The 25,214-nt window shown below is 39.4% G+C and overlaps 1 protein-coding gene across 3 annotated transcripts; it reads right to left on the bottom strand.

The window, feature by feature from the left end:
- Positions 1–446: 446 nt before the first annotated feature.
- Positions 447–25,214, bottom strand: LOC117517678 (protocadherin alpha-C2-like). Of its 3 annotated transcripts, XR_004562792.1 has the most exons (4): positions 22,668–25,214; positions 15,258–15,487; positions 7,272–7,273; positions 447–463 (listed from the first exon to the last, which is right to left on the bottom strand). XR_004562792.1 is itself a non-coding variant. In XM_034178793.1 (3 exons), exons 1-2 carry the CDS (start codon positions 25,095–25,097, stop codon positions 19,687–19,689), a joined length of 2,442 nt encoding a protein of 813 aa, XP_034034684.1. In that variant the 5' UTR covers positions 25,098–25,214; the 3' UTR covers positions 14,670–15,487; positions 19,662–19,686. The 3 variants fall into 3 exon arrangements, 2 of the variants coding, with proteins under 2 accessions (XP_034034684.1, XP_034034683.1); XM_034178793.1 differs by lacking the exons at positions 447–463; positions 7,272–7,273 and adding an exon at positions 19,662–19,698 and having other exon boundaries at positions 14,670–15,487; XM_034178792.1 differs by lacking the exons at positions 447–463; positions 7,272–7,273 and having other exon boundaries at positions 14,670–15,487.

Here is a 25,214-nt window from a genome sequence, read left to right as displayed (position 1 = left end):
CTGCTCTGATATATTCAATCATCTTTACACTTATATTTATTATTCCCCGTTTTGACAGTTTTCTGTTATAGATCAATATATATAGCTTTGTAACATAATATAGTGATACAGCAGTGACCACGTCACACCAGTTTTTTTTTTGTTTGTTTGTTTTTAATTGGAGCAAGACGAAGCGCGCAGTGTGTCAACAGACAGTGTGCGTTCTGATGATGAAGGAGATTATCCCTCTTTTGTTCTGGACGAGGAACCAGAGCAAGTGGTCCCACTGACGTGCACACAGATCTCCACAGATTCTGTTTGCAGTTTCTGTGGCTCCAGGCGCGTTTCATTTAAAGTGTTGAGATGAACGTTAGCTTTGGTTTCGTTTAGTTCCTCTTTCATCCCTTTTGCACTTTTGCTTCTCAGGCTATTCAGTGATAAAGCTCTTTCGTCCACCTTTTCTCAATTGTGATTTTTTTAAAAACTTTTTCCCTTTGTTCAGGAATCTGTCGTGTGCCTGTGACTGGGCCATAAAGTTCGCTGGAAAGGCTGCGTCTGATGCATGGCGTGACTGAGTGCTTGGCCCACTGCCAGCAAACTTTCAGCAAAGGTGTCCAGTGACAGGTGCGCATGTGCACATGTGCGCACATGCTTAGTTACTCATGAAGCAGTTATGCATACACACACACACACACACATAGCTGAGTGATCATTTCAGCCCAACGCGTGTGCATGGGGTACACATGCACCCCACAAACACATGTACTGCACATCTGCGCGTGACCACAGTGCTCCCTCCCACTGAGGTCCTGTCTGCGGTCCGTCTGCGGCTTACCCGTGCGGAGCACCTGGAGGGAGGAAAACCAGCGAAAGCCAAACCCTGAAAATCTGACTGTGTCTCGGATGGTAGCGCGTGTGTGCATGGGGTGCACGTGCACCCCTCACACACATGTGCTGCACATCTGCACGTGAGGACCACATTGCTCCCTCCCACTCAGGTCCTGTGTTTGCCATCCAGACGTTTGGACACCGGGCAGTCTGCAGCGCATTTTATGGCCGTCTAACGGCAGTCTGTGTCAACTACCTGTTGTCTACATGCACTTTTGGATGCCATCATGGAGGTGTGGACGAGGTAATCTGGATGCGTTCTGACACTGCTGATCAGGCCTCTTTCCCTCCCGTCTGCATTCGATGATGATAATATGTGCCATTCTGGCCTGGTTCCTGCACATTCTTGCTATATGTGATGGGGGCTTAACCTCAGAATGAGTCGGTTATTTCTGCACATACCTTCGTATGAAGAGTGCAATATTTGATGCAATATTTGATTTGATCCACACAGATGTAGCATTTAATTAATAAAATAATTTTAGTACTGAATCGCACCACACAGGGCTCCAAAAGATGTAACATTTATTTAGTTATTGGAGACACTTTGCTTTACAGATATTCAGGCCTCTCAATGGGGACCAGAAGATGTAGTGTTTTTGTTTAAATACAGTGAATAATAATTAAACTCCTGAATTGAATTAGATTGGACTTGGCCCAATATAACAGGTCACCAAATAATTAATTTAGGGTTTAATACTTATATTTTACTTAATTCTCGGGGCACCACTTATTTATAGCGTAAGTGCTTTAATTTAAACATTCATTAATTTATCAGTCTCAAATGAATGAATCAGTCTCGATTTCATTTAATCAATCTGTGATTTGAAAGTCATGAATCTTCACGATACGGTTGACCAAGAGTTTCCTTCTAAATACAAAATAAGCCACAGCAGAAAATATTTACAATTTATACAAGAAATGAACATTTTACTGGCATTTTCTGGACAGTGATTGAAAATAAGTTCATTCATAGAAACAATTTTCTTACTCACTCAGACATAGAGATAAAGCTTAAAACTAGTAAATAATCTGATTGGAATTTAGTGATGAATTTTGAAGCCAATTATTAAGAAAAATATTACACAAGCATGAATGTGTTAAAAAGGGGAGCCACCTGTATCCATTGACAACAAACCTCTTTCATGGTGCCTGGACTGGGTCAATTAGCTACTGTTGGAGGGTTGGTTACATTTGTCCGGTGTCGATATTTCTGCTCTGGGCAGCGCAAGCTCACTTGGTCAGAGGGGTTAACCAAGCGGTGTCTCCAAGTGATCCCAAGGGTTGAGTCAGCTGGCTTTGCCGATGGTTATAGCTGCCTGCAGAAAGGTTTGAAATCAACTCTGTTGTCAGCTTGCAGGAACCCAGAGGTGGAAGGTGTTTGTTGAAAATGGTTCCTATAGAAGCTTTTAAAATATTGTTTGAATCAGATTAAAAATCTTTGTGAATTTAGAAAAAAGTAAACTTTAAGAGCGTTGAAAATTATAATGGAAAGGAAAAGTCACTTTCTGTAAACTCGCTCTTAATTTGAAAAGCTCAGCTCGGACGTTCTCTTAAAAATTCAAAAAGACTTGACGCACCTTAAAGTGTCAGGTTAAAACTTTGTCAAAATTTAAGAATGAATGAATGAATGCCACGTGGTAGCTTAGCTTAGCTTAGCTTAGCAATGGGCCCTTGGCCCAAAATAAAATTGAGCGTTTAGCAAGAAGAAAACAGAAAAGAGCGTGGAGCAGGTGGAAAAGAGAGAGGGAAGGCGAAGGGCCGAGCAAGGCTCTGTCCTAACTTCTTAAAGGGGGACTGATGTCACCAAACTCCGCCCATTGAGGGTGTGTAATCTCACAGAAACTTCATGTCTTTAAAAGAGGGCAGACAGAAATGATTCAACTATTTAACACTGGGAGGGCCAAGCTTTTCTCTTCTACCTGTAAAGCCCATGGAGAGTCAAATGACCCCAAGATCCCCCGTGGAGAGCTACTTCTGTTATGTACTGTTCTGTACTTCTGTTATGTAAACAAGGAAATCTCAGAACACCTCACTCAGACGCCCAGACTTGGTTAGCCACATTCTTGTGTTTGCATATTTGCTGTCTGTGTGCCTGCTTAGCTGAAAGGGCTGCTGATTTGTGCTTAGCTGGATAAATAACTTTACCCTGGGGGAGAGATGAAATTTTGTTTTCTGAATTGTATTGAAATGCAACAGGTATACTTGTGGCAAATGCAGAAAAGACCTTCCATGGCAGTGTGGGGACTGTTAGTCATTGTGAGTGACTGTAACCTGTACCTATTGTATATATTTTGGTTTTCTGGTGTGTTTTTTGGTACATTTTGGTACATTTCAATAAGATACAGAAAACAAAGTTTTCTTTTGGTGTGTTTTTTGGTACATTTCAGCAGCCCTTTCAGCTAAGCAGGCACACAGACAGCAAATATGCAAACACAAGAATGTAGCTAGCCAAGTCAGCCCCTCCCTGAGGTGTTCTGAGACTTCCTTGTTTACATAACAGAAGTAGCTCTCCACAGGGGATCTTGGGGTCATTTGACTCTCCTGTGGGCCTTAGAGGTAGATTGGTCATTTGACCAGTCCTTGGCCTTGTGTGTGTTAAACACATTAATTCATTTGAAATACTATTTGTTCCAAGATACTCAAATGGATACACATTATTACTAGTCAGTTAAACACATCCTTTGGATAAACAGAGTACTTTAACATCAGCATTTTAGATACTCAGTTAAAATGAGCACATGTCAATAAACTGTAATGATTACATGCAAAGCATTTTGTTTGAATAATAAATGCAAACAACATACGTCTTTAGATATAAATGAAAGAAATACTGATCTAAATTTTATTTCAAACTAAAGGTCTTTTCCTTTGCTTTAAACAAAGAAAGTAGTTGGTCGTGAAGACTCAAAGATTTATGGCTCCATCTTGTTGTGGGGGACGTTTTGCAGTCTTGAGAAGTTCCTGCCTTAGTTTGATCATAAAGTTTGGGTTCTCCTGGCTTGGAGAAGCTCAGATTCTAACGTGAAGCCATTGTAATGTCATCTAATTCATAATGACAGAAATTTAACCGATAAAAGCCGAAGGTTTCCCTTTGAAGAACTTTGAATTACAGCTTTGTTTTCCTCTGGAAGCAGTGTTGGACCATCAGGGGACATTTCCAAAACTCATCTGAAGATCTCCAGATGACTTAGGAATTTCTCAACGGGGGTTGGAAATGCAGTCTCTGTCTCTAGTGGTTTTTATGGTTGAGACAGGATTAATATATTTTATTTAATCGGGGTGAATCGAGGCCATGGTGCTACACACATGTGCAAGAGTGTTGAGCATTTAACATTCAGAATTCAGCATTTGCATTTTGGTTAAGGTTAGAATTAAGATTAGAATATCAATGATAATAATTAAAGTACAACATTATTATTATTATTGTCTTATCAGCCATCTTGTTGTTGGTGACATCACCAACGCATCCTGGTGGAGAAATGCGTGCGGTACATATGATTAAGCTAAAAAATACATATGAATATGCATTCATTTTGTGAATATTTTTGTATTTTTACTGAATTTTTTTGTGAGAACACGGTAACTGGTTGTTTATGTAGGCTAACATGTTTAAGAACCTTCATTCTTGAGAAATGGTGGATCATAAATATTGCTTATCAAAAGACAACCACAAAAATTTCTGTCACCAAAGAAATGACAATATGATAAGAAAGAATATCAGGACCATCAACTACATAACATAATCTGCAACCTCACCACTAGATGATGCGAAACATATCGCACCTTTTAGATGACTTTTTTGCTGTTTTTCTAGGTCATCTCACCTGATGAGCTGAAGTCATGGCGAAGAATCCGTTGTTGGTCCACTGTCCACCCACAATTCATAGGAAATACCTCTTCTCTTTCAGTTCTTGAAGGATTTTGATTCCAGTGGCTTTGTTTGCATCATCTAGGCCAGGGGTGGCCAAGTTCTGTCCTCGAGAGCCACCTTCCTGACACTCTTAGTTGTCTCCCTGCTCCAACACACCTGAATCCAGTGAAAGGCTCGCCACCTTCCTGACACTCTTAGTTGTCTCCCTGCTCCAACACACCTGAATCCAATGAAAGACTCGTTAGCAGGCTTTTAATGAGCCTTTCACTGGATTCAGGTGTGTTGGAGCAGGGAGACAACTAAGAGTGTCAGGAAGGTGGCTCTCGAGGACCGAACTTGGCCACCCATGATCTAGGCATTCTTCCCAATACGTCCTTGCAGAATTTTGCATTTTGAAATTTTAGGGAAAATATGGACTTTTTGGTGGATAGAAACAGTGACATTTACCCAACCTACTTCTTCTCTTTCAGTTGTTGATGCATTTTGATTTCAGTCGTCTTCTTGCTTCAACAATGCACTGTTCACAATTCATCATCATTCAAAATTTTAGATTTTTGTTGGTGAAAATATGGAAATTCACTCAAATTAATGCATGATACCAAATTGCACGGTTCCTGGGGGACACAAGATTCAAGAAAATATACACATTGTTGTGAAGTTTTTGGAAGAGAACCTCAACTGCCAGCAAAAATATTTACAGCAGTGTGAAATTCCTGTCCTCCAACAGTTTTCGCACTGCCGTAAATATTTCAGGTAGCTCAGATTTCATTCAAGTGTTTTTGAACTATACACTCAAAAAACTGACTTAGTGGATTAGATTTCCATATGTTGTCCCAACTAAATAAAATACAATTATTTTGCATGGATGTGTTTTATTTGAGTAGGGCTACATATATTTATTAGATGGAAATCCTGCTCATAATTGAATTGAGCTCATCTAATGTCATTTTTTTTTCAGTATACTAGAAATGCTAAAAAAGAGGAAAATGTACAGCTATTGGTAAATATTTTTTGCACTTTTCTTCAATTGCATAGCATTGGGAAATAGTTGAGAATAAAACCAGATGAGCTCTGCATCCCGATGCTCTGGTTTCTGATTGTTGCACTTTGTGTACTGGAACTGTGCAGTGTGTACTGGAATATTCTCCATATATCAATTTCAATTTATTTTCATTTATGTAGCACCAAATCACAACAAAGTTGCCTCAAGGTGTTTCACACAAGTAAGGTCTAACATTACCAACCCCCAGAACAAGCACACAGGCGACAGTGATAAGGAAAAACTCCCTCTGATGATTTGAGGAAGAAACCTCAAGCAGACCAGACTCAGAGGGGAGACCTTCTGCTTGGGCCATGTTACAAAACAATTTACAAAACAAATATACAGGAAATTTTGCCAGTGCACAGGACAGGAGGGTTACAGAAACAGACACCACACCCATCTCTGGATGGAGTCGCACCTCAAACAGAGAGAGAGAGAGAGAAAACAGAATCAGGCATCGGAAAGACAAATCATTCTGATGTTCTGAGATCTAGTGCAGCTGATACAAGCATGCAGATGCATTTCTAAGCTACAAAGCATGGATGAGGTTGCAACATTCTGTTGCAGGCTGAAAGCACTGTGCGGTGACAGTGAAGACCAGACAAGAAATTTGGCTTTAGGCTTTTGCTAATCCTGACAAAGCTATCATTTGTCTGCTTCCCATCCTGCAATTAGAACTGCAGCTGCATCTCCTTTATTTAATTTTCAATTTCCAAAAATTAGTGCAGAGCATAATACAGACAAAGTGGGTCAAAATGTGCACACCAGACAGACGATCGAGTGCATCGCGCATTATTGTTCTTTTTTTTTTTTGATAACTTCAGTCAGTTTCATCAGAAATGCAACAGAGAGCCAGATTAAAAACCTTTATTCAAATTAGCATGATCAGGCAGAACATTTAAGCCAAATAAGCAACATCAAAATCTGACAATTAACGACGCTTGGAAATAAAGCAAGGCCACTCGCTCGCACACTGTTTGATCTGCTCTAGTGGGACGGATCTACATTATAATTAGATGCAGCTCTCAAAACCGACTCTACAATCTGACTGGCGAGTCAGCAGAGAGAGAAAAATGTGGGCTGTTTGCACAAACAAAGAAAGAACACATTTAATGACACCAAACGAGCAGCACAAACACCTCCTGTGCCGTCCAATCACAGTGAAGATATCAAAAGTCCTACTGTATAAAAAACACAATCTAAAAAGCAGCTTTTCAGAATAAAATTTACACTAAGTGCATGTTTTTTAGACAGTCAGCAAACAAATACAGTCAAGTTATAAATATTTGGATTGTGACACAATTTTTGTAATTTGGTCTCTGTACGCCACCACGGTGGAGTTGAAATGATACACTTCAAGGTGCACAACAAAAAGTATTCCATTAACCATTTTGGGGATTGCCATCATTTTTATACATAGTGTCTCCATTTTAACAGCCCATAACTAATTGGGCAAAAAAAATAAAAAAATAAGGCATAGTACGATACCACTATCGATATATAACTTTAAGTATCTGCTGATACTGACATCAACCCATAATCTTGTTTCCTGTTTTAAAACAAGTAATCTGTTAATAACTGCATTTGTATGGGATAACATTGTTAACATAGCCATCTAACAAAGCATAACAGCTTAAACTGTGAAAGAAATATTCTACTCTCTGAAAGGAAAATATACACAGTCCACAACAGGATTCAGATGTGTAAGAGTGGACTGAAATCAGATGTAGCCTGGATTTTTTTTTTCCTAATATGTGACCCAGTAATTTTGACCAATATCAGACAGATGCAAAACATCAAATTACTGAACTTCACTAAATAGAGCAAGTCCCTTCGGTTTCTCCCTTGTTTCAATAGGGGTTGCCACAGCAAATTCAAGGTGAAATTGCATGTTGATTAAGCACAAGTTTTTTGACAGATGCCCTGATACAATTCCACATGACATGGCGAATGGACAAGGATGCCATTGAGTCAGGAATCTTTGCTCTGGAAACAATACACTTAAATGCTTGGCCACCACCCCTCCCTAGTGCACCCCACTAAATATAAATAAAACAAAACTATTTTTGAATACAAATCATCATATTTACACCCATTTTTTAAAACCAGCTCAGGGAATGGACACATGAATATTTTCAAGTCATAGAATGGCTTGGACTTCATTTACATCAATCATTAAGAAATGCAAACAGTACGGTACTGTATGGTAAATCTGTCTGGAGTAGGTCAATCTCAAAAACTGAGTGACTGTGCAGACAGAAGAGTGAGGAAAGCTACCAAAAACAACCAGGCAACTCTGACAGAGTTATCGCCTTCCATATTTGTGCACAATTATTCTTCTGTTGATCCTGGAATGAAATAGTTTTGACCGTGTTGAATGTTTTGTGTCCACAGTAAAGGTCAAACAGTGTCAATGTCCATTGGATTCTATGATATATATTACGCTGTAACACAGGCGTATTCAACTCATTCCGGAAAGGGCCGAGAGGGTGCAGGTTTTCTTTGCAGCCACTGACTCGACCAGATGATTTCACTGATTAGCATCACTTTGAGCAGATGGAATCAGTTAATCAGTGAAATCACCTGGTATAGTGGGTGGTTGCAAAGAAAACCTAAACCCTCCCGACCCTTTCTGGAACGAGTTGAATGCCCCTGTTGTAATATGACACGTGGTGCAAACTATTCCTTTTTAAAACCCTATTAACTTAACCAAAAATTTGCATCATTTTTTACAAAAACTGGAGCAAGTTTAACTGTTGATCCCTGAACAAACTGAAACTGACCTTTGTCACCATTTTTACTGTTTTTACCCCATAACTCCAAAGAATTCAGTCATAGATAGTCCAAACTATGCCTTTTTGGAATCTTTATGATCAGACAAATAATGTGGTACACTTGCAATATGATTGGAACATTTTTAAATTTTGACCCCTGTGTAATTCTTCAATTGACCCCAACCTGCTTACCTATTAGAAATTCAAGTGGGCCGCCTGCTTTTTCAAAAGAATAATGTCTACCGAGTATTTGTGCCAAATTTGGGGCTTATATCACCATTTGAAAGATTCCTCTGTAAATCTTAACTGTTAGAAAATGTGCAGTCTCCCATCCAAGTACAAAACAGAAAATACTCTGCTTAACTTTCAGGATCTGACATGATCAGGTGATCACAAAGTAGAGTGGCTACCAACTCCACTGTCGTTGTGTACAGAGCCCCCCCCCAAAAAAGGTTGCATCAGCGTCCAAATCCTTATGAACCTGACTGTAAATAAATGCTGAGCCTGCATCCAACAATGCCCCAGAAAGCAACACGAGATTACATTTTATCACATAGGTTATATGCGGTATATTCCATGAAATACTGTTATCTCATTTATCAAATGTCACAGATGTATTTTACAACACAGAAGGCACGCAAGGAGGTCATCAGATGTGCAATTTGTCCTTATTTCTTCAAAAACAGATCCTCGTTACGTGACATCTTTAGCGTGGCAGACAGGTGGGCAGCTGTGTTTGTGTCTCAGCAGCCTGTGAGCGAGGTTCACTTTCACTGAGTCAGAATACAGAGCTCCAAAAAGTGCTGACATAATGTGGATAATACTTGCACAATGCGTGCCGCATTTTTCCTTTAGCTGAAAAATCCCATATTGAGGAAACTGATACTAAAGTCGATAAGATCGCCGATTTTATCCGTTAGCATCCTGAATCCCAGTAAGCTCCTTGTTTCAGAGAAATGAAAGTCCTGGGTTTCACAGCAGTGCAATGGTGCTACCTTCAAGGTCAAATGCAAAGAAATAAACAAACAAAAACCCCAGACATACTCCACGTTCAGTTTCGATAATGTACACTATCAAAACAACATCAGATGCGCTGAACTACACGTATGCAACACAAATTACCATTAGAGAGGCTCACAAAAGCAGCTTTCAAAGTTAATAACACATAAATATCTATAAAAAAGTAAATAAAACAAGACCCTATTGGATTTTACACTCCACACTGTAGCATTGCAAAGATGAATACATTTCAATCATCTTACCCTTTTCAAAGAACAGTGCATTTATTGTAAGATCCACTTGTAATATTTTTACTACTCAAATATGTTGGTTCTTTTTGTTGTTTTTTTTTAGCTATGACATTTTGCAGGGGAAATGAGTAATGAAGCAAAAGCTTTCCACATGCATCTTGATTCACATCCTGCAGCTGCAACATATTGTCAGGATGCAGTTCGTATGATATGATGTGTAAAGGTAAGCGCAATATTTCGTGCATATTACTACAAATTACTGCTCAGGCGTTTTGGTTAAGGTTAGAGTCAGGGTTCGAACAATTATAATAATATGTAAAATATGACTTCCCACATTTTATTTTTCATTCGGATGACTGACAGCTTGTTTGTCGGTGACATCATCAGCACCTCCCTGGTTGTGCATTACTTTTTTGTATATTTTAATAAAATTTATTTTAATGTAATTTATTTCATTTATACCGTGCCAAATCACAACAAAGCTGCCTCAAGGTGCTTCACACAAGTAAGGTCTATTTTACTATGAATTCATGACAGGCTGCCTGCTGTCTTATACAACCCCTGGCAAAAATTATGGAATCACCGGCTTCGGAGGATGTTCATTCAGTTGTTTAATTTTGTAGAAAAAAAGATCACAAACATGACACAAAAATAAAGTCATTTCAAATGGCAACTTTCTGGCTTTAAGAAACACTATAAAAAATCAGGAAAAACAATTGTGGCAGTCAGTAACGGTAATTTTTTCAGACCAAGCAGAGGGAAAAAAATATGGAATCACTCAATTCTGAGGAAAAAATGATGGAATCATGAAAAACAAAAGAACGCTCCAACACATCACTAGTATTTTGTTGCACCACCTCTGGCTTTTATAACAGCTTGCAGTCTCTGAGGCATGGACTTAATGAGTGAGAAACAGTACTCTTCATCAATCTGGCTCCAACGATTGCTGTTGCCAGATCAGCATTGCAGGTTGGAGCCTTGTCATGGACCATTTTCTTCAACTTCCACCAAAGATTTTCAGTTGGATTAAGATCCGGACTATTTGCAGGCCATGACATTGACCCTATGTGTCTTTTTGCAAGGAATGTTTTCACAGTTTTTGCTCTATGGCAAGATGCATTATCATCTTGAAAAATGATTTCATCATCCCCAAACATCCTTTCAATTGATGGGATAAGAAAAGTGTCCAAAATATCAACGTAAACTTGTGCATTTATTGATGATGTAATGACAGCCATCTCCCCAGTGCCTTTACCTGACATGCAGCCCATATCATCAATGACTGTGGAAATTTACATGTTCTCTTCAGGCAGTCATCTTTAAAAATCTCATTGGAACGGCACCAAACAAAAGTTCCAGCATCATCACCTTGCCCAATGCAGATTCGAGATTCATCACTGAATATGACTTTCATCCAGTCATCCACAGTCTACGGTTGCTTTTCCTTAGCCCATTGTAACCTTGTTTTTTTCTGTTTAGGTGTTAATGATGGCTTTCGTTTAGCTTTTCTGTATGTAAATCCCATTTCCTTTAGGTTTCTTACAGTTCGGTCACAGATATTGACTTCAGTTTCCTCCCATTCGTTCCTCATTTGTTTTGTTGTGCATTTTCAATTTTTGAGACATATTGCTTTAAGTTTTCTGTCTTGATGCTTTGATGTCTTCATTGGTCTACCAGTATGTTTGCCTTTAACAACATTCCCATGCTGTTTGTATTTGGTCCAGAGTTTAGACACAGTTGACTGTAAACCAACAACCAACATCTTTTGCAACATTGCGTGATGCTTTACCCTCTTTTAAGAGTTTGATAATCCTCTCCTTTGTTTCAATTGACACCTCTCGTGTTGGAGCCATGATTCATGTCAGTCAACTTGGTGCAACAGCTCTCCAAGGTGTGATCATTCCTTTTTAGATGCAGACTAACGAGCAGATCTGATTTGATGCATGTGTTAGTTTTGGGGATGAAAATTTACAGGGTGATTCCATAATTTTTTCCTCAGAATTGAGTGAGTCCATATTTTTTTTCCCTCTGCTTGGGTTAACAAAGTAACCGTTACTGACTGCCACAATTGTTTTTCCTGATTTCTTATAGTGTTTCTTAAAGCCAGAAAGTTGCCATTTGAAATGACTTTAGTTTTGTGTCATGTCTGTGATCTGCTTTTTTTCTACAAAATTAAACAACTGAATGAACATCCTCCGAGGCCGGTGATTCCATAATTTTTGCCAGGGGTTGTATTATATTTAAGGGGGTCTCATTGTTCATAATCTGTTTTTTCTACCATCAACAGAAACATATATTTGGCTTCATCTATGAAATATCCTCAAAAGTCCCAAAATTCCATTTTGATGAATTTTACATATTTTCAAGCAATTATGGGCCTTAACCATCCATTTCAGACTTTTGTGACTTATGTCACAAAAGTCCATACTTTAACTCCTGAATATGAGGCACAGCCACACAGTCTCTGGAAGAAAGATGAAAATGCTGTCTCTCTGACAGAACTGAGGCCATGGAAATCAGCAGCTCCTTCCCATTTAAACCAACAGGTACAATAACGAGCTGTTTCTTATAGGCCTGTCAATGACACCTTGGTGACTATGGGGTATTTTTGGTGACAACCTTTAGTATTTGTTCGAAAGCTGTCTGATGATCTGTATGTGTTTGCAGAAAAAGTGAATAATATTGCCCCTTTAAGATAAGAGATTGTGCACACATCTGAGTTGCCATGCAGACACATGATCAAAGTTGGCTTACAGAAAAAAATAAATTACAAAATGGCATCATTCAGTAATAATACAACTCAAAAATAAAGCAAGGATAATGTATGTCTTGTATTGGTTGTGTGAACTGTCTCATTTTGTAGAATTTACTTTAAAAATGCTCATACTTCTTTCCCTATGCAGAAATTCTATAGAAAATGTAATGTTGCATGTATAATCTATTGGGTTGTTTATGTTACTCACATTTCATGAGTAAATTCTACTTCACTTTTGTTCCAAATCTAATAAACTAAACTTTTAAATGTGATTTCTCACCTTAGAACAGAATGTCAAAGTGTAATACAGTAATACTTCAGTCATTTCCTTTTTATTGCTGAAGGACGTGAGCACACAAAGAGCAATTGAACCACCAACCCCTCACTAGGCTGTGTAGGCTCCAAGAGCTCTACGTTTGGCAGTGACAGACCAGTCTTTCCATCAATTTTATTTCAAACCCTCATCATTCATCCTTTTCTGCTGCTTAACTAAGCAGCTCATCCCATACTTCCCCATCCTCAGCCAAGTGATAGAACTCTTCCGGGGGGATTCCGATGTGCTCATAAGCCAGCTGGGAAATATAATCCCTCCAGCATGTCCTGGGTCTTCTCCAGGGTCTCCTCCCGGTTGGCTGTGCCTGAAAGCCATCCTTTGGAAGACAACCAGGGGGCGTCCTCACCAGGTGCACAAACCACCATAGCTGGCTCCTTTCGATGCAGATAATCAAGCTTCTCACCCTGTCCAATACTGTAAGCCCAAACACCCGACAGAGGAATCTCCAGGATCTTTTTCTTTCAGTCATTACTCTAAGTTCATGACCACATGTGGGGATAGGAGCATACATAAGTCGACTGGAAAATTCAGAACCTCACCTTCTGGCTCAACTCCTTCTTCACCACAATGGTCAGGTAAAGTCTCCGTAAAACATCAGATGCTGCCCCAATCGGTCTATTAATTCCAAGCTCCAACATACCCCCACTCGCCAGCAAGACCCAGAGATACTTAAACTTCTCCACGTGGGGCAATAACTCTCCCCTGACCCAGAGGGGACTGTTTTCCAACAGAAGACCATGGGCTCAGATTTGGAGGTGCTGACTCTCATCCCAGTCACTTCACACTCACCCTCAAACCTGCTCAGTGCACTTTGGAGGTCAGTGTCTAATAAAACCAACAGAACTACATCATCTGCAAATAAGTAGAGATACAACTCTGAGGTTACCAAAATGGACACCCTCCTGTCCCTGCCTGTGCCTTGAAATCTCGTCCATAAACATCATCAACAGGATTGGTGAAAAGTCCACCCACCGGGAACAGGTCCGATGTAAAGCCGAGAATGCAGTTAATGGTTTCCTAACCCTCTTTCATTTCAGTTGTCTGGCACTTAGACAGTAGAACTAGTTAGTTACTTGTTAACTAAAGTTGGTGGTTCAGTTCCTTCTTGGACTCAAATGTACTTCAGCAAAACAGACAGAAGCTCCACACCTGTGCTTTGAGAATCAAAAATAAGATGCTACATAAAGACTTTTAAAAATATTATTTTATTAGAACTAGCACAATTTTAAGTTTTGTTAGAATTTCTGTAAGAGAAAAAGTTTTTTTTTTGTTAATCCCCAAAGTAAATTTTACTATTATATATGATTCTCAGGGAATAATTCCTTGTATACTTGTATTCAATTTTTACAAATTTTCTCAGTGGTTTCTTGCAAATACACTTATTAACAAATACTTTCAGTTTTTGCATGGCAAATTAAAACAATCTCTGCAGGCACAATGAACTACCTAAACTATGGAGTATTTTTAACGTGTTGTTCAAGAGAAATTACACTGAAAATAATGTTTCCAATTTTAAATGCCAAATGGTTTCATATTTAAAATTCATGCAAATATATATATTTTTTATTGAATAAAAAATGCCATAGAATCATAAATATTACCATTCCAGACTTATTGTGTGGAAAAAAAGGAGAAGTAAGTACTGTGTTTTAAATTTGCTGCCCTCTATTTAAAAATACTACAATGCCCAGAAATGCATTGAAACTGCACACCTGCTGTCAAACAAAAGGGTCACCTTGGTAATTGAAATGATATAATCTGGCCTTATTGTAATTTTTTTTTTTTTTTTTTTAGAAACACAGCACCTACAGACAATTTTACTCAAAAGAGAAACCATACAGATGTACATTATTGCCATTTCAAACATGGCAACTTTCTTTTCTTTCACACAGTTTCACATTTTTCAAACGTCCAATACAACTGGCAAATGTTGAATACGACAAACATTTTAAAAGTTCAGGAAACAAAATGCTAAACTAAATCACTGATCAGTATTGTAAAAGACACTATAGTAACAGTAAGAGCTTCACTAAACAGCAAGGCTCAGAATACAGAAAAAAAAAAGCTTTTATAAAAGAGAATTGAATCACTGATAATACTGAGCTACATTTCAGCACTTCAACAGATTTATGGAAGATTTTGTTTTTCCACTCTGTTTCAAATCATGGTTTGACCTGTTAAAAACGTTATAAAATGAAAAATTACAAATACTGATGATTTCTAAAACTACAGCACCCAGAGTTCATTGAGTCATTTATATCCATGAGAAGATAGATGATTGCCTTCTTATTGCGATAAAAGCATTCAACAATGATTCCATACATTCTGGTAATGTCCAGATATCCTATGTGAAATTTTAACTTTACACTCATATATATTTTTGGAAATACCGGTATGTCATGCAGATCGTTGCTTTAGCGGCGTCAGGAAAAGAAGGTGGCGCTTCAAGGTTAATGATGGCATCTGAACCGGAGGAACTAGGGGAGACGGAGAGAAAGAAAAGTGAGGAGGAAAGCTGTGTTACGTCTTTGTGAGGCGAAGAGGGATTTCAGCCTGAAGAGGTGATGTCATGGCAGCTCTCTCCGTGGTAGCTGCAAAGAGATTAACAAAAAATAAATAAATAAATGCAATTAGCCAAAAGGGAGCGTAAGCCTGATTAAACATTCAGAGAAAGTCCGCACTCATGCAACAGTGGATCCTGACTGGTTACCGCCACCATTACAGAAATGCCATTAGCTCTCAGGGAATTTCGATTCAGGAATAAAACAAGAAGGTGCACGAAAGCGTGTGACCTCAGTGTCTCACATGTCTGACACCGAGCCATGCAAATTAATTCTGAGGGATTCAGTGATGCCATAATCTGTGGTTCTGTGAACCCTCCCACCATGTTTACTTTATAACGGATTCACACTGCTAAACAGTTGACTTTCACCTTTCATGGTCACTCAAAGGTCATGCAAGCAGTAGAAAGATAAGCTATGACTTTATATTTGTTTAATAGCAGCCAATTCTCCAGAATATAAACTGTAAATATCTTCAAAATTAAAGGATTTGACCTTGGCCTGTGACCTTGACATTTAACCAGTTTTTGACAGACAAATCCATTCCTTCTTGGCTGACCATCAATCCTTCCACCAAGTTTGGTCCAAATTGGACCAAAACTTTAGTTCACACACGGATGGACACAGAGAGAAGAAAGCAACAGCCCTCGTGCACTGCCACTGTGCATTTGGGTAAAAATGTGTTTTATTGTGTGTAAAAAATGTGTTTTTTTAGGATAGTGAATTGTCCAACTAAATTTCAGCTTGGTGAAATGTGATCAGACACTGCCTCTGACTTCTGAGCTGCCAAATGAGTGTCATTACTCCCCCCCACTACCACTACCACCAAAAAACAAAACAAAACTGTAGTTCAGTTCGGAGTTGAGTCATGACGGAAAACCAGGAATTATCACCTCCAGGCCAAAACGGAGTCTGGTCACAATCAACATCAACACAACTGTGAAAACAGTTCATGCATGTTTTTTTTTTTGTTTTTTTGGCGGGGGGGTGCTAAATATCTAATCACTATGTAACACAATTTTTGTTCTTGGCTTCTAAGTGTTATATTTCAACTGCTTATGTCTAAAGTCTATGGAAAAATGACTACATTCAGCACAAACTTTGATTTTATTTTTTTTTTACGTTCTAGAAAGTTCTAAAAGTTTCTTGAAATTTCTAGATAATTCTGGAAACTTCTAGAAAATTCTGGACAGTTCTAGCAGTTATAGAATATTCTAGAAGACTACTCAGTAGTAGTGAAGGCGAATCGAGAATATTCTTGAAAACAGACAAATTTCAAAATATCATTGTCCTGATCACAGAAGCAAAGTTTCTGTGGAATAACAGCTTTTTTTTATTTATTTAAGGCAAAACAGGTTAGGAAAACACACTGTGTACCCAGGAACAAAACAAAAATAAAAATGTATTACATAGTGTCATTTAAAACTAAAATCTGTGACAATATAATTTATTTTAAGAGTACTGCATGTTTACCCGAGGCCATCAAATATGCCCATCAGGTGTTGCAAAGGCTTTGTGTCCGTCCGTCCGTCCATCTGTCTGTGCTCAGCATAAGTCCAGTGCTGACATAATGTGGATAATACTTCCACAATGCGTGCCGCGTTTTTCCTTTAGCTGAAAAACCCCATATTGAGGAAATTGACACTAAAGTCAATAAGATCGTCAGATTTCATCTGTTAGCATCCTGAAAGCTCCTTGTGTCAGATAAATGAAAGTCCTGGGTTTCACAGCAGTGCAATGGTGCCACCTTCAAGGTCAAATGTAACAAAACAAACAAAAACCCCAGACATACTCCACGTTCAGTTTCGATAATGTACACTATCAAAACAACATCAGATGTGCTGAACTACACGTATGCAACACAAATTACCATTAAAGAGGCTCACAAAAGCAGCTTTCAAAGTTAATAATACATAAATATCTATAAAAATGTAAATAAAACAACACCCTATTGGCTCTTACAGTGAGTAAGATCCAATAGGGTGATCTTATCCAATACAGTGATCTTATCTCACTGTAGTGTGGCAAAGATGAATACATTTCAATCATCTTACCCTTTTCAAAGAACACTGCATTTACTGTCAGATGCACTTGTAATATTTTTACTACTCAAATGTTTGTTCTTTTTTTAGCTATGACATTTTGCAGGGGAATTGAGTAATGAAGCAAAAGCTTTCCACATGCATCTTGATGCACACCCTGCAGCTGCAACATATTGTCATGATGCGGTTCGTATGATATGATACGTAAAGGTAAGCTCAATATTTTGTGCATATTCCTATAAATTACCGCTCAGGCATTTTGGTTAAGGTTAGAGTCAGGGTTCTAACAGTTGTTATAATATGTAAAATATGACTTCCCACATTTTATTTTTCACTCAGATGACTGGCATATATAGCCGGGTTTCACCATCAGCACCTCCCAGGTGGAAAATAAGAAGGATATGAACACATTTTTGTGCATTACATTTTTGTATATTTTAATTGAATTTAATTCATTTATTTTAATTTAATTAATAAAGTCCATATCTTAACTCCTAAATATGAGGCACAGCCACACAGTCTCTGGAAGAAAGATGAAAATGCTGTCTCTCTGATGGAACTGAAGGTATGAAAATCAGCAGCTCGTTCCCATTTAAAGCAACAGGTATGGTAACAAGCTGTTTCTTATAGACCTGTCAATGACATCTTGGTGACTATGGGGTATTTTTGGTGACAACCTTTAGTGTTTGTTTTAAAGCTATCTGATGACCTGTAGGTGTTTACTGAAAAAGTGAATAATATTGCCCCTTTAAGATCAGAGATTAGACTTTATTTTTGTAGTATTGCATTTTTACCCGAGGCCTTCAAAATATGGCCATCGGGTATTGCAAAGGCTTTGTGTGCGTCTGTCCATCCATCTGTGTGTTTGTCTTTAGCATAAGTCCAGTCCTATTACTGACAGATTCTTCAAATTCACAGGGAACATTCTTGGGACACAGACCTTGGACAAGTTCAAAGATGGCTAACCTTGCCCTATTTTAAGAGGTATTTTCAGCCCAGTCAATCATTTGTTTTCATGCCCCCATCATGAACGGCGCCCCATTTTTGTGACAGTTTTTTTAAATTTTGCTTTTTATAATACTCCCCTACTCCTAACTCTAACCATAACCATAGCGTAAGTGTCTACCCTCCGCTAACCCCAACCATAACACCCCCAGGCCCCCTGTCACACCACATTTTGGACCCCCGTCACAAACTTAATTTGTGCTCCTGTCACGAGAAGTGCCCCATTTTCATGCCCCCGGCACGAACCCATAGATGAATTTACTTTTCGTAATGCCACCATGAACTGCTATCAGGCTGGGTTGGTATTTTAAGAGGTTAAAAAGTTACATTCTGTTTCAATCTGTTCAGTTTTGTCTTTTGATGGGAAGCACAGATGTCATTTTTGGTTAGGACTGGTCAACAATCAACAGCCAAATTTACAGCCCAATACTAATACATAGGAAAATGTCAAGTTTAATTGGAAAGAGTTTGATTTATTTGTTGTTAGTGAACTGTTGAAAAGCCCATGCAACATTTTCTCAACATCCCATATAGATGATACTTTAAAATGTGGGCGTGGCTTATCTGTGTTCACTCAGCACTTTTGAAATGTATAATATATTCATTTAATTAGATGTAATAACAAACAAAGAAACAAAAATAATCAAATCTGATTCATGTTTTTTTTTTTTTATGTTGGAACAATATTTTGTTGACACTCCCAAAAAAAAAAAAAAAAATATATATATATATATATATATATATATATATACTGTGCCAGGACCTTAGTCTCGATAATTCTGTCCTTAATCCCCTTTTCTCCTCTTTGTGCCATCACTTCACCCTGAATCGCCAGATGTGCAAAACACAAATCTGACCAGCAGCCACTTACATTCTAATCTGTGCTCTCAGTAAGCTGCAGTTTCTCACGTCAGAAGCTGGTTAATTTAGGTTTCAGTGTTCAGCTTTACGTGTTACTTTGTGCTGGGTGCACTGTGATCAGGCATGAATGAAAAGGTGCTTCCAAGCAACTGATGGGAGAAGTCCAACGTGTGATTGTGAGATTTTTGTCAAACCAGAATTTTAAGCCAAAAGGGGGAAAGAAATGGCATTGCAAAATTTCAAAATATATAAAATGTCTACACACTAAGTGGCTCTACAAAATGTAACCAGCATACCTCCAGTTGTAGAATGGACTTCCTTTCATTTTGAGTACTTAAGAGCAGAAAAAAAGAGACAAATTCAGGGGAACATGAAAGTCACAAAGACAATACACAAGACTGATGCACTACGCACGCACACGCACAGACACACACACACACACACACTCACTCCACCCCCACTCCTGCCATGCATTTCATTTAATCTTCCTAAAAATCATTTGCTTCTGTTTGTCAAGCTGTTGAAAGACAAACAACATCTGTATCGGTGCACAAGCTGTTAACCAACTGTATGGTTTCTATCATTTTGTCACAATTATATGTAATCAAATCAATTTTATTTATATAGCGCCAAATCACAACAGTTGCCCCAAGGCGCTTTATATTGTAAGGCAAAGCCATACAATAATTACGTAAAAACCCCAACGGTCAAAACGACCCCCTGTGAGCAAGCACTTGGCGACAGTGGGAAGGAAAAACTCCCTTTTAACAGGAAGAAACCTCCAGCAGAACCAGGCTCAGGGAGGGGCAGTCTTCTGCTTGGACTGGTTGGGGCTGAGGGAGAGAACCAGGAAAAAGACATGCTGTGGAGGGGAGCAGAGATCAATCACTAATGATTAAATGCAGAGTGGTGCATACAGAGCAAAAAGAGAAAGAAACACTCAGTGCATCATGGGAACCCCCCAGCAGTCTACTCTTACAAACCGTAGGAACTACAAGTAAGCCTGCAGTCTGAGAGCGAAGCACTCTATTGGGGTGATATGGTACTATGAGGTCCCTAAGATAAGATGGGACCTGATTATTCAAAACCTTATAAGTAAGAAGAAGAATTTTAAATTCTATTCTAGAATTAACAGGAAGCCAATGAAGAGAGGCCAATATGGGTGAGATATGCTCTCTCCTTCTAGTCCCCGTTAGTACTCTAGCTGCAGCATTTTGAATTAACTGAAGGCTTTTCAGGGAACGTTTAGGATAACCTGATAATAATGAATTACAATAGTCCAGCCTAGAGGAAATAAATGCAAGAACTAGTTTTTCAGCATCACTCTGAGACCTTTCTAATTTTAGAGATATTACGCAAATGCAAAAAAGCAGTCCTACACATTGTTTAATATGCGCATTGAATGACATATCCTGATCAAAAATGACTCCAAGATTTCTCACAGTATTACTAGAGGTCAGGGTAATGCCATCCAGAGTAAGGATCTGGTTAGACACCATGTTTCTAAGATTTGTGGGGCCAAGTACAATAACTTCAGTTTTATATATATATATATATATATATATATATATATATATATATATATATATATATATATATATATATATATGTGTGTGTGTGTGTACGAGGGGTGAATGAGAAGTTTTGAGCCTGACACAGAAAAAGTAGGGCATGGTTCTCCATCCTTTTGCATTCTGGGAAAACAACATTTCTCGAGAATGTGTGAAGTTTTGACTCACTGTGTGCAATGCTGAGAAATGTTGGATTCTCAGACTGCATACTGGAAAAACTATCCCTCTCAAAATAAGCCAAATAATCTGAAATCTAGCCAAATAGTCTTGTATTAAGCAAAGAAAATCTGCCAATGGGGTAAGAAAAATTTACTTAGTTAGAATTCTCAAAGCTAACAAAACATCAAGGCACTGAACCATCAAAATGTGTCTAAAAACTAGCCACAATTCTTATTTTAAGATTAGCCTCTGTCTTATAATAAGGAAAACAATCTTGTTCCTTTGCTTGGATGATTTGAAATCTGTTGCCTTTCCTTGTTACTGGTTAAATGCAGCTTGATATTAGCTGGAAAAATTTAAGAAAAAGTGAGACATTTTCCCAAAATAAGACGATAGTAACCGCCTTGAGGCAATTACTCGTGATTTGGTGCTATATAAATTAATAAATTATTATTATTATAAGACATTTCTTCTCATGTAAAAAAATCAAACATCATATATATATATATATATATATATATATATATATATATATATATATATAATTTAGGCCTCTTTGTATTACATTTTCTAAAATGATGCCCTTTACACTCACAGCGAAAACTAATATTGAAAATTTGACATAAAAGTCTAAAAGTCAAAACAATTGTGTGCATAAGCACACCCATAATTAAATCATCACTTTTACAGCCACTTTTCTTGAAACAAGTCAGGGCGGGGGAGGGGTGGATTTGTGATGTCTCGGCCTTCATTTGCATGTATCTACCTGTAAGAGGCTGTTCTCAAAAACTGAACTGTGGAAGAAGGAAAGTAGTGGGAAAGCCACCCATGACAAGTCTGAAGGTGTAGTTGGCTTCTGGGATTACAAAATTGTGCAACTTTTAACTGCATCACCAGTTATACAACTTCATGTTATACTGACAAACCTAGACTTTACCTGCTTTGTTGTGTGGAAATCTGTTTCTGCTCTACTCCATTATGAATCTCTGAGTGGTGATGCAACAAACAGAAGTTGCACTGTGCACAATTTCTCCAATCACAGCCACAGAAACCTATAACTCTTACAGAGTTGTTGTAGTGGCTTTCCTCAACAGTCTCCTTGCAAGGTTCTTCAGTTTTTGAGAACTGCCCCCTCCAGACAGATTTATTATCATACAGTACCAAAAATTTTGTGTTTCTTAAAAATGGATGGAAATGAAGTCCAAGCATATCCAGTGACTTGGAAATGTTCACTCTGCATTCCCTGACTTGTGTCAAGAAAACTGGCTGAAAAAGTGATGATTTGTGTTATACTTTGGATTGCGTATGCCATTAAAATTTTGTTAAAACCACTAAAAATATTATCCAAACAGCTGATAATTATTACTCTGTGGATTGTTTAAGTGAATAGCTCTTTCAGATGTAAAACCATGACTTGTGGAAATATTTTGCGGGTTTAGTCCTTGAACACATCATTTAGTTGGCACCCTTTCTGTTAACACCAATAACTCCATAGACCTGTTCCGATCCTGTAAATGTTGCTCTTGAGAAGGTTTTTCATTAGTCATTTGACAAACCCGTTTCTGTACGTACCTCTAGTGTGGACGCTCTGGACCCTGTATTCTCGCTGGGTCCTATGCTCCTGGGTATACTGGACACAAAATACCCAGTTTTCGGCACTATGGGTTGTCTCACCACCACTTTGCCTTTCCTGGTTTCTGCCAGGAACAAACTATACCAGTAGGCATCGCTGGAAATCAGGGTGGAGTCTGCGATGGTGGAGCTTCGCTGGCTGATCACACTGTTCCTGCTGATCACACTGTTTCTATTGGCTGGGGGGATCTTGATGGCCTTTGGTTTTGGTTTTTGACACTTCAGCACGATAATAACCAAGATGGTAATAAGTAACAGAAAGGACACAGCCCCTAACCCGATAACTAAATACAAATTTAGGTTGTTGAAGACATCGTAGTCTATTGGCAGCTCTGTAGTTTCTGAAAAGGGCATAACATGTTCCACTGTGGATATCTTGATGGTCACGGTTGCAGACAGAGGGGGGTCCCCGTTGTCTTTGGCGACAATCACCAGGCGCTGTTGCCGTGGGTCTCTGTAACTAAACATTCTCGTTGTCCGGATTTCACCGTTGTACTGATCCAGGCTAAACAGGGTGGCATCACTGGTCTGCAGGAGCTGATACGTGACTCTGGAGTTCTGCTCTGAGTCAGCATCAATGGCCACCACTTTGGCTACCAAGTGTCCCTTTTCTGTGGATCTCGGTATCACTTCTTCAACCATGGAGCCTTGTGCTCGCCACGGCGACACTATGAGCGGAGTGTTGTCATTTTGGTCCAGGATAATGATGTGAGCTGTCACATTGCTGCTCAAAGGAGGGACGCCAGAGTCTCGAGCCTCAATGTGGAAAAGGAAGTCTCTCTCCCGCTCGTAATCAAAGGTCTTTAGGGTATAGAGATCACCATTCTCTGGATTGATGGAGAACAGCATCGACATGGATGTATTGACGATCTCCTTCTCCATTATGAAATACACCAGGTACTGGTTCTCATTGAGATCTGGGTCATGGGCACTTAGAGATATCAGTAATGCACCAGGTAAGTTGTTCTCCACTACATGGATTGTGTAGAAGGACTGGGGGAATGTGGGTGCATTGTCATTGATGTCTAGGATGTCTAAAGTTATGGTCTCGTTCTCTGACAAGGGCGGAGAACCTCTGTCCTTAACCCTCAACATGATGTCATATTTGCTGACTACCTCTCTGTCCAGACGTTTTGAAACCAGGAGCTCAAAGTAGTCTTCTGAAGATTTGTTTAGGAGGAACGGCAAGGATTCCTGTTGGTTTAAAATGAGGTCCACTTTCCCGTTGTCTCCAGAGTCCCTGTCGCTGACACTGACCACCGCTATAAGTGTCCCAATGGGGACATCTTCATTGAGTGCCCTTTTCAAAGACTTGATGGTCACCTCAGGGTAGTTATCGTTCAGATCCGTGATGAACACTGTCACTTTGCAGTGTCCTGACAAAGGGTTGGCACCTCTGTCCTGAGCCTGGATGTGCATTTCAAAACTTTGACTCTCCTCATAGTCGATGACGCCCTTCACCTTGATCTCTCCCGTTTGGGGATCCAGCGAGAAGACCTCTTGAGTCTTCTCAGAGGTGTACAGGGTGTATGAGTATACTAACTCGGCATTGGTGCTTTCGTCCAAATCTGACGCGTTTAAAGTCATGACGACTGTCCCTGCGGGTGAGTTCTCTGGAAAGTTGACCTCAAAAACCGGTCGAACGAACAGGGGAGCATTGTCGTTGATATCTAGGACACTGATGATGATGCTGGCAGTGCCGGAGCGTGCAGGGACGCCTCCGTCCACAGCGGTTAAAATCAAATTGTGAACCGCTTGTTCCTCTCTGTCCAAATGACCACTGAGAACCAAATCGACATATTTGGAGCCATCGCTCCCGGTTTGGATGTCAATATTGAAGTATTTGCTCTCACTCAGGTAGTAGGTCTTAATCGAATTTGCTCCCACGTCTGAGTCCACGGCGTTGGTCAGGGAGAACCTCTCACCGGGAGTGGTTGCTTCTGAAATATCCAAGTGCATTGTTTTCCGGCGGAACACGGGCGCGTTATCGTTAATATCCATGATTTCCAGTTCGATGTTAAAAATGCGAATAGGGTTCTCGAGTATGACATCCATTTTCAGAAAGCACGACGTGGTTTTGGTCATGCATATGCTCTCTCTGTCGATCTTCTCGCGCATGATCAGCTCTCCGGTTTCTTTGTTGATGTCGAGGTAATTTTTGCTGTGGATCACATCGAGTTTTGCGCTCCGCTGCACCAAACTGCGGACATCCAGACCCAAATCTGTGGCCAGGTTGGCAACAAAGGAGCCTTCTTCCATCTCCTCCGGAATAGAGTACCGGGTGATGGGTAGCGCGCGTCCCCACAGCGAGGCTAACCAAACGGCAGCCACGATCACTCGTGTCCGTAAAGGCGCGGCGGTTTGCGTCATCGTTATCCAGAATTTAATTGCAACCGATAACCTGCTCTCGTCCTTACGATCACGGTGTGTGTACACGCCGAGGCGCCGGTATCATCCTCGCCTCCACGCTGCTGCAGGCCCACACGC

The sequence above is a fragment of the Thalassophryne amazonica genome, chromosome 9 (assembly GCF_902500255.1).
Source record: "Thalassophryne amazonica chromosome 9, fThaAma1.1, whole genome shotgun sequence".
Taxonomy (NCBI): domain Eukaryota; kingdom Metazoa; phylum Chordata; class Actinopteri; order Batrachoidiformes; family Batrachoididae; genus Thalassophryne; species Thalassophryne amazonica.
The sequence above is the reverse complement of the archived record's forward strand: the minus strand, read 5'-3'. Positions and strand labels throughout refer to the sequence as shown.